The 10,140-nt window shown below is 43.0% G+C and overlaps 1 protein-coding gene across 1 annotated transcript; it reads left to right on the top strand.

Annotated features, from left to right (window-relative positions):
* Positions 1-536: 536 nt before the first annotated feature.
* On the top strand, positions 537-9,677 carry hyal1 (hyaluronidase 1). Its single transcript, XM_042090885.1, has 4 exons — positions 537-901; positions 1,574-2,502; positions 7,655-7,744; positions 8,097-9,677. The coding sequence occupies exons 1-4, from the start codon at positions 886-888 to the stop codon at positions 8,442-8,444; spliced, it is 1,383 nt and encodes a 460-aa protein (XP_041946819.1). The 5' UTR covers positions 537-885; the 3' UTR covers positions 8,445-9,677.
* The last annotated feature ends 463 nt before the right edge of the window (positions 9,678-10,140 follow it).

Here is a 10,140-nt window from a genome sequence, read left to right as displayed (position 1 = left end):
TTCTCTCTCTCTCTCTGTTATTCACCATAGTCTTCCATAGGTGTGATAAATAGGCATTACATTATTTTTCATCATTTAATTTGCTTGCATGTTTTATTTCACATGAGATACGATTTACTTACACGTGAGTTGTCAAGAACCATGCGCTCTGAATTTATTTTGCTCAGTAATGTGCGTTGATAGTGAGGTATTGGCTGAGGAGATAGCGCCATCATGTGGGAATTATTACTGATTATGAAGAACTTTGACCGCGGCGCGCTGTAAACCATAGATATTTTGCCCGGCGGCAAGCACAACTAAAATCTTTGGGACATTACCTCAACCAAAAGTAAATTAAAGGCGAGCGCAGCGTATGCCGTGTGTATGTCAACCCCCTTCTAATTACGCCAATACGCCAATATGCACTTAAGTGACCAGGCTGTCGATGGCTTTTCTTGTCGAGTTGATAGATAAAGTTCAACTAATTTCTAATTACCTCTCACAGTTTAAACGATTTTAGATAGCTTGTTGCATTGACTCCTGATGCGGTTGATGCGCCCTGGTTTTCTTTGGTCTTAGGTGGTCCGTAGGCCTAGCTTACACATTCTAGGCACACGAGGGCCAGAGGATACGGACACGATACTGTAAAATAACTTAGGCTAATATATTCGTTCGAAAATTTGAGAACGTTCTGCACCCGATTCTGTTGGCCACTCTTCCTTACTTGTCATGAACGCTCTTTCAGGAACTCCGCCTTTCTCCTGTTGCGGATTGGTGCTGCTTAGTAGGCTACACAGAACACGGTTTTGATTTCTTCCTCTTTCTAATCACGAGCTGCAACTGCAGCTGCATACCAGTCCATCGGAATTTCCGACGAATCGACATGTTCTAGCTCTAAACACAACGATGACACGTTTCATGGGTGAGTGCGATTTTTTACTTTAAAAAAAAAACTATTTATCCTATTTTAACAGAGGTGACTTGGCATTTCCATTTATTTGAGTTTTAATGTCAACGAACGCACGCTGGCCAAATAACTTTGTCAACAACAGCTACCATTCATGTCACGATACAACCAAATGCTGAGAAACTGCTCTAGCCTGTTTGAGTTAAAAGGAATTCCTTCAGACAACGTCAGCAGACGTGTAGGCTAGATTAGACGAGAGCCCATCTACATTTTAAGTGTGCGTTATGGGGAGTCTGTTCTTCCACTGTTCTCCTTCATGTTCATTTTCGCAACATAACCTGTTGGTAGTGACGGTCATAATAGGGACGAGGTTCCTCTTTTATATTCCGGTTGTGGCAGATATTTTGACACCCGCCCACCCATATAGACACACACACACACTCACACACACAGATTATTAAGCACAATGAGATGTTCAGGCAATGGCGCCCTTTGTTCTAAAAATTGCCTCTCATCATAGAAATTAACTTTTTGAAATTAGACTGGGCGTCCCCCTTCATTTCCATTTAGATTGGCTTTGCCCATAGAACACCCATGGCATTATTTATTTATTTCAAAGCAGTTTCGAGTGTAGCGACTTCTCCATAATTGGGTGATTAAATCCCTGCACCCCATCTCTGCCCGCAGGTATGGTGCATCTACTCTGTGTGGCCTGGCTGCTGGCTATCCTCCCTGCTGACCCAGCAGCTGGTCACCCAGGCAGTGTACGACGTGCACTCCCTCCTCTCGATAAGCTCCCCTTTCTGACAGTGTGGAACGCGCCAACGGCCTCCTGCAGCAGCCGCTATGGCGTGGACCTGGACCTTAGCGTCTTTGACATCGTGGCCAACCATGACCAGATCTTCATGGGAGACAATATCACCATCTTCTATGAGAGCCACCTGGGGCTCTACCCGCACTTCACATCCCAAGGAGAGGCCGTATACGGCGGCGTCCCTCAGAACTCCAGCCTGAAGGAGCACCTGTGGCAGGCCGACAACGACCTACGCACCTACATGCCTGACCGGTACTTCCACGGGTTGGCTATCATCGACTGGGAGCACTGGCGACCCACCTGGGACCGCAACTGGGACAGCAAGCGCATTTACTGGGACGCCTCACGGGCACTGGTTAAGGAGCGCCACCCGGACTGGAGCCCAGAGCAGGTGGACCGGGAGGCGCGGGCCCAGTTTGAGGCCGCAGCGCAGGCCTTCATGGGGGACACACTGATGCTGGCCGCCCGAGAGCGCCCTGGTGGCCTGTGGGGCTTCTACGGCTTCCCCAGCTGCTACAACCACCAGTACCACAACCTGACCGTCAACTACACGGGGGAGTGCCCAGAGCTGGAGGTGAAGCGCAATGACGGCCTGCTGTGGCTGTGGAAGGGCAGCTCGGCACTCTACCCAGACATCTACCTGGAGCTGGGGCTACGGGGCCGGCCTAAGGAGACGTTGCTCTACGCCCGGCACAGGGTGCTGGAGGCCATGAGGGTGCGGGAGCAGGTCACCGTGGCCCGCCCGCCTGTATTGCCCTATGCACGCATCGCCTACACCTACTCTCTGGACTTCCTCTCTGAGGTAAGCATATGATCTATGCGTGGTGCTAGTCAAATCAAAGTCATGGGTGCATCTCAATGAGCAAATAAAAGTATGATAAAATGATGCCTTCAGTTGAGTATTAGGCACCTTGCTCTTTGGATCAAAGCAGCTTTTACTTGAACCTCAGAGGGTTTATTTTGAACTCTGGGAATAACCAAGACTATTTAGGAGAATAGCAAAAAAAGTGTTTTACCACAAGACTATGTGTCAGGGTAAAAAAAAAGAAAACTGTAGATGGTAAAATGATCAATCAAGTCAATCAATCAGTTTAGTTTCAGAGAAGATGTGCTGATAGTAGATAGAAAGACATTTATTGATCCTTTCGGGAATTCGTCTTGCATCATACAGCTCGTCAGGTAGACAGACAACAGACAACAACAGGACCACTAAACCCTCCCATAACCCCACACAACAATACACAGCACCAAGTATCTCTACTAGGGATGTAACGATTACCGGTATAATGGTAAACCGCGATAAAAATGTTGACAATAACAATTACCGTTTTAATTTCAAATATCATAATTATCGCAGTTGATTACCACGGTGTGGAAACTATGTGTTTAATCCTTCCCAGCTTCATCTGAACCTGCTTTTGACATACAGTAGGCCTGGTACAATGGAAAAAAATGGTACCCTACTTATTCTGTTGTCTAATTGATGGATTTAATTGTGATTTGGATTAGGTTACACCTGATTTTAAAAGGTGGAACATTTTCACCGCAAAACGTGTACTGTATCATGTAGCCACTCTGCGTCTTTTTAAACCGCAATAATACCGAAAACCGTGATCATTTTGGTCACTATAAGCGTGAGGTTAAATTTTCACACCGTTACATCCCTAATCTCTACATTATAAAATAGTAAAGTGGAGTATCATTAGTACCAGTAGGCTATCAGTAAAGTGCAATATCATCAGTGACATTTTAATATTATACCAAAATGCAGTATTAGTAGTGTTACATTAGGCCTACATAACATTTTGATTATTATGTAACATTTTTGTTTACTTCTTACTATTATTTGTTTCTAAATATTATTTTAAAAAATCCGGTATTTAGCATTTTGAGTCCCTTTTCTGGTTTGTTTTGGATGAACTAGAGTGGTGGACACCGAATTTTTTACAATTGGTCCTGTCTCGACTTTTCTGACTCGTTTTGAATCGCCTTTGACTACTCAGAGTGGCTGCCAACAGGCATGCTCAAACATCAAGTCAAGTCAAGTCAGTTTTATTTGTATAGCGTCCCAGCGCAATTGACTTTGTATACTCGCGCTTTTGTCTTTCCTATTTTGCAGTCAGCGCATATTGGAATTTTCCCTCCACAGGTACGTGCCTGTAAATTAGGGAATTCGATTGCGCCCACCGGGGCGGTTCAGCGAAAAGACGGGGCGTGTTCCGGCGCAAACGTTCACTGTTGATATTTTGCAGTTTCAGAAAACAATTCCGCCACAGACCAGGAACTCTCTGGTCTAAAGTATGTGGCACAAATGCAGATGCTATTTTGAGGGCCTGCGTGAATGAATGTGTTGCACACCAATCTACAGACACCCCCGTGATAATATTTGTCCATTTCCCGGTTTTGTTCGTGCATTGGTGACCTAAAAAATTAGTAGCCTACAACATCTACATGCAATATATTTACAACAACAACGCCTAATTATGACCTATTAATTTGGACAACGTTATACAGCCCTATAAAGGCCAAAGTTACCTTTAGTTTTGTTCCAATTTACCGTTATGTATGGCTTTAAACATCGCGTGCGCTTTAACATCAGCCTAAGCATTATTCCAGCTGCGCTAAGGTTTTAAGCACCAGAATTTTGCCTACCTTGTTGTAGCCCATCTGAAATAACTCCAAGCTTTATGTTCCCTCCATCCTTTCGTTATTTTCAAAAAACGTTTTATATCCATGATGGCCTTAAAGTCTTGAGTTAGTGAATTAGCTTAAATCAGCTTTTATGAGCTGTTAACCAGCAAATAGTACAAGAAAGCAGCAAGTATGGCTACAATTTCTGTAGTTGCTGCACCCATTCATTCTCTCTCCTGCTCAAACGAATGTTGTGCGTGCATTAAGTTGATGATAAAGTGTTTACAAACTCTACTTAACAGAAAATATTGTAAATAGCCTACTGTCATGCAGTTAATGGGATATACTGTGCAGAGTTGAAAGTTAGGTCAACTTGGAAACTGTTTCTCACAGGCCGCCTGTGCTGCGCAACGCACACTTTGTTCCACTCATCTATACAACATAGTTCCCATTTCGGTAAACCATACATAATTTCAAAGAAACATATTACCACTCGACGGAAATCAGTGTGGTGTCCATTAAGATGTGAAATCTAGCGTACACATTTTCACGAATCACGGATGTGTTGATGACATAAATTAGGAAATATTAGATGACTTAAGGAGACGTGATGTTAAATTGCATGCCGATGCCATTTAACCCAAATGCCCCAGCGGCAGCACGGGAGAGAAGAGATTAACTGACAGAAGATATGCATTGTCTATAGAGAGGTAATGTTAGATTACATTGTACATAGCAAAAATATCACCATGCATTCATAATCTCGTGATTCAGTGAGAGTGATCCCAAAACATCGGAAAGTATGTCTTTGTGACAATTCTGTATTACATTTTGTCAAGAGGAAAAATCAATAGCTGACAGTTCCTAACTGAACAGTAAAATTATAGCGCTGTGAACGCTCCTGGCTGCGCCTGGCAAATACGCCACCATAATAGCAATCAGCTATGGAACAAGCGTGCCTGTTGTTAAAGGGAATGTGAGATGACGCCCTGATTGGTTTATTGCACGTTACGCCCAAACCACACCCATGATTAATGTAGCTACTTCAGACCACCCCATTTTAGATTTGCGCCTGGCGCAACAGTCAAATATCCCGCTGGTAAAATAGCATCAGCGCCCAAGATCCGCCCACAAAGTGACTTGCGTTTTGCGCAAAGACACTTCCGTTTCAGACCGTTAAAATATAGCCCATAGACTAACAAAGACAATAGTGGACGGAGCGGCGTAGTCGCCAGCGTATCCGTGACACCAAGACATAGAACTACATTTAAGAAATAACAAACGCAAAAGATGCCGGACAGAGCGGCGTAGTCGCCAGCGTACCCGTGACACCAAGACATACAAGACAGACAACAAACAAATTAATAAATAAAATAAATTAAAAATAAAATTAGTCCAATTTCCAACCGGCTGAAAATGTCCAAGGGCAATGATGACTCGCGTGAAACTGCGCACAGCTGTGTCTTCACAACCGATGCATGCAACGCCAACAAAGTTCTTTACACTCACTGGCAGTCTGGAGATAACGTGAACGTTAGGCCTTGTTAAAGTCTGGATATCACTGGAAGCATAACAGTCCGAAGTCATGGGCGATCTTGTAGATCAGCAACTCGGTGGACTTTTAACAGCGACCGTTTGTTGGTCCGTAATGCAGAGTTCTTCAACGTTAACGTTAACGTTAGTCTGCTCAATCCAGACTCCAGGCAGTTGGCATGGCAGCTCACTGGTTAAAAACAGCTCGGCGGCCTCAGCAGATCTTTCTCAGAGTAGCTCCAACTGCTGTCCCGAGAAATCCCCTTGACCAGACAGTGAAGTGCAGCACCGGCTCACAGATGGATGGGAAGGATGTAAGAGGCCCAGGGCAAAAGCTAGCCATAGCAAGCTCCCAATGGACAGACGTTAACAACATCAGCCGACTTGAAAGCAGTAAAAAGGACTAAGAGAATAACACGAAAACGATCAAAAATAACGTAAATAAAGAGAGAAAACATTTAACTAGACAAATCAATACAAAAAATAAACGTGACATTACATAAAAACAAACAAAAACATGATGCCAGACGGAGCGGCGTGTCTCGCCAGCGTTCCCGTAACCTAGCAACGAAACATGTCCTAAATCAACCCTTAACGTTCGTTTTCAAAACTGTGCAACTCACCGAGTGGTTAGTGGTGTTCGTTGATTATTAAAATAAAATATATTTGCGCAATGTATGATTTCCAGCTGTCTTATTTGCTATTGTGGAACTATTTTCTCAGACACCTCACAACCGCGTATAAACTTCCGCTCAATATTTTAACCTGAAGCATAGACGGTGGCGCAGTAATATCAACGTGCAATGAGTCTTACAACAGAAATCAATGGGATTTTACAAAAGGCCAAATAAAACACGACAGAAACTGTATTTCGCTATGCTACTTGTTTTGGAACATCAAGAAACACCACTAACTACTCGGTGAGTTGCACAGTTTTGAAAACGAACGTTAAGGGTTGTTTTAGGACATATTTGAGCATGCCTGTTGGCAGCCACTCTGAGTAGTCTAAAGCAATTCAAAGCGAGTCAGAAAAGTCGAGACAGGACCAATCGTCAAAATTTCGGTGTCCACCACTCTAGTTCATCCAAAACAAACCAGAAAAGGGACTCAAAGTGCTAAATACCGGAATTTTCCTTTAATATGTCAGCCACATTGCATCTGGTTGAAATAACTTTGAAAGTTCTGACTTAGATATGGTTGTCTTCAGTTTTGTCAATTTTGTTTGTTTGTTTGTCTTTATTTGTGATGTACCATCACCAATTCAAAACAACATTCAACCTTTTTCTTTCACATCTTTGGCCTTATGAATTTAATATATTTGCAATGTATCTTGCATGCAATTGAGCATTAAGGATCTCAGTTTTTATATGCAAGGGGTTTTGGCCTAAAAGTAGCAATCTACTTGTGTACTTGTTCTGTGCAAGAGCCTTTCAAACACAGTCAACAGCCTAGTTATAACATGATAACATACTAACTAGACACGTTTGACAATATTGTTGACAATGCTGATAAGTTCTTCCTTATTTCATTATGTTTGGGTTCCGAACTTCACCATAAAACTACATACTACTGGTCGGTGAGTGGGAGTGGTGTGTGTTTTTGAAAAAAACCCATTTCAAAATGTAGTTTGGAGTGCATTACTTGAAATAGCCTAATTCTCATTTTACAAACAGTTATGTTTGGTAGTTATTGTCCTAGTTTTTGTTATCCTTTGTGGCCCCTACCTGCTTGTGCTGACTCTTGGATGGTTGTTCTTGTGTTCTTGTGCCGGTGTTGGCTCTGTGGTGCAGGTCGATCTGATTCATACGATCGGGGAGAGTGCCGCCCTGGGGGCTGCTGGAGTCGTACTGTGGGGAGATGGCAACTATGCAGCGTCAAAGGTACACACACTCTCATGGTGCACGGAAACACAATGCACAACTCACTGGTGGTCAGAACACAAGCTGTTCTTTCTAGATGTGTTTGCTCAAGGCGTGTGTAGAAACTGCAGCACCCTCCTGCTGCTGCATTTGACTCAGAGACAAAGACATGCTGCAAAAAAAAAATGCTGTCCCAGGAAGATTGACCTTTCTGTGCTTTCCATCATCTTCAGGGGGAAATAATAATAATATTTTTTTTTTAGTGAAACTGTCAGTGGTGCATGGTTATAAACACCCTAATAGTCATACAGACATTTACACTTTCACATTCACACACACACACCCAACTTCTTCTTTCTACTCTCACTGACAGATGTCTTGTAACACGGTGAAAGCCTACGTGGATGAGGTGCTAGGTCGCTATGTGGTGAACGTCACGACGGCAGCCTATGTGTGCAGCCGCGACATCTGCCACAGCAATGGCCGCTGTCAACGGCGAGACCCCGCATCCGGCGCGTACCTCCACCTTGACCCATCCGCTTGGAGCATCATCCCCAGGAGCGAGCATGCCAGCGCCCTCCGCCAGGGACCAGCTTTCAGGGCCCAGAGGAAGCCAGGGCTCTCTCAGGACAAGGCAACCAAGGAGCAGTTACTACCTTTCAAATGCCAGTGCTTCCCAGGATGGATAGGGGAGCACTGCTCTGTCAAGCAGAATGCCTGACTGACTTAGACTACAGGTGGTTAGAAATGAGAACAGTGAAAGTCATAGAAGATTGCTTTATACTAATGTGTAAATCTTTATCTTACTCAAATCCACAACGTTTACACATAGCCAATCTAACTGCACTTGCACTAAGAGTTTAACGATCTCTCATTTCAATGTTTCTGTAATCTTAATTTAAGATTTTGATCCAGTTGTTACTGTATTGGTAAATTAAAATTTAAATCTAGTGATATTCAAATGATACACAAGGTATCCTTGGAGATATTTGTATTCAAAATGTGGTAATTCCCTAGTCAAACTGTCGCAATGACTGAATGGGTGGAGTGCTGAGGCTTGTAAGAATGAATGCGTTTTTCAGAGCACTAACTTACAGTGATCTTAACTTGAACCTCCAGGAATGTTTTTTTTTTACCAAAGGTAGCGCTCTAGAATCTTTGATTTTTACTGTACTGGTAACTGGTTGGAGCTGGTGCTGAGTTACTGAGATAATTCACCACCTGATCTGCATCAGCACTATTAGATATGATTAAAAGGGCACAGCCTGACTTTGGTTAGGATAATTAGAAAGGCTTTGGATAATTAGAAAGGCTTTGGCCATCATTAGTGTCTCCAAGATATTTCTTTTTTTTTTTAACTGATACTCTTTAACTTTCTTTATGTGCCATCAATGTCATGAAGATGTTGATTGCCAAATAAGCACACAGAAGATGATGTTCCACGGTGTGCTAGTAATGGGCACTTAAAGTAGCCTATAGCCTACTATTATCATTTACTTAAATCAGTGATTTTGAATTTTTTTAAAAATGCGAGTCACCTGAACTTTAATCACGTCTCATGGCGTACTTCAATATAGGCTACACTGAATCAAAGATCCTTGATAACCCGCTCTGACTGGAATAGTGTAGGTCCATCATTGTGTTTGTGCAGTGACCAATAGATGGCGGTAAAGAAACGCCAATAGTCCATCACTAGTCACTAGCACATGCAGCAGAACTTCAGTGAAGATGGGGCGAAGGACCCTTAAAGGACAACGCCGATTCTCATCAGTGGAAGAGAGAGGAAGCTATAGGTCCATCTAAATACTACTCTGACATTTCGAGGTTTTCCAAGATGGTCTTGTATGCTGAATTTCACAACTGGAATAACTGTAGCCTACCGGCTTGCCTTCCCTCTGTGCAGGGAATTTACTACTCAAGAGATAAAGTTATTAAAGTGTTTTTTTGTTGTAAATGTTTGTCAAGGTAGACCTATCAGAACACACTTTGAGTAGGCCTGCATTCTTGTCTATTTTTGCTATCAGCGTTGGTGATTTGTGATTTGCAAGTATTTTAAAACATATTGAAAATGTTTAGATGTTGCGTTGAGCACCTGACCCACCGATCCCTGAATATTCAATGTCTGCCAACAAAGCAACCCCCTTCGAGACCTTGGTCATGAATTTATAGATGGACTTGCCAAGAGTCCCACAAATAAACCTAAAACTGAAATCCCATCATCAAATGCAGTTTGGGAAACTTTCGGGTAGAAACAAATGGAGCTTAGATAAAGAATTCCCAAACATTGTCTGTAAAGTTAGAGTTCATTCACTCTTCTAAAAGACCGACTGAATTGACCCAGGGACTCGTGGAGGCGCTTTTACGAGGAGATAAGCTTCTGCCGAGCCTGTGATAGTGGACAGCGAAGTGGGATTCTC

Source organism: Alosa sapidissima, chromosome 4, assembly GCF_018492685.1.
Source record: "Alosa sapidissima isolate fAloSap1 chromosome 4, fAloSap1.pri, whole genome shotgun sequence".
NCBI classification, from domain to species: Eukaryota; Metazoa; Chordata; class Actinopteri; order Clupeiformes; family Clupeidae; genus Alosa; species Alosa sapidissima.
Note: the sequence above shows the minus strand (reverse complement) of the source record. Positions and strands in the feature narration are given on the sequence as shown.

Coding starts and splice junctions, on each gene's coding strand:
- hyal1 (XM_042090885.1), top strand. Junction 2,503..7,654: donor CTCTGGACTTCCTCTCTGAG/GTAAGCATATGA, acceptor TCTGTGGTGCAG/GTCGATCTGATTCATACGAT. Junction 7,745..8,096: donor GCAACTATGCAGCGTCAAAG/GTACACACACTC, acceptor TCTCACTGACAG/ATGTCTTGTAACACGGTGAA.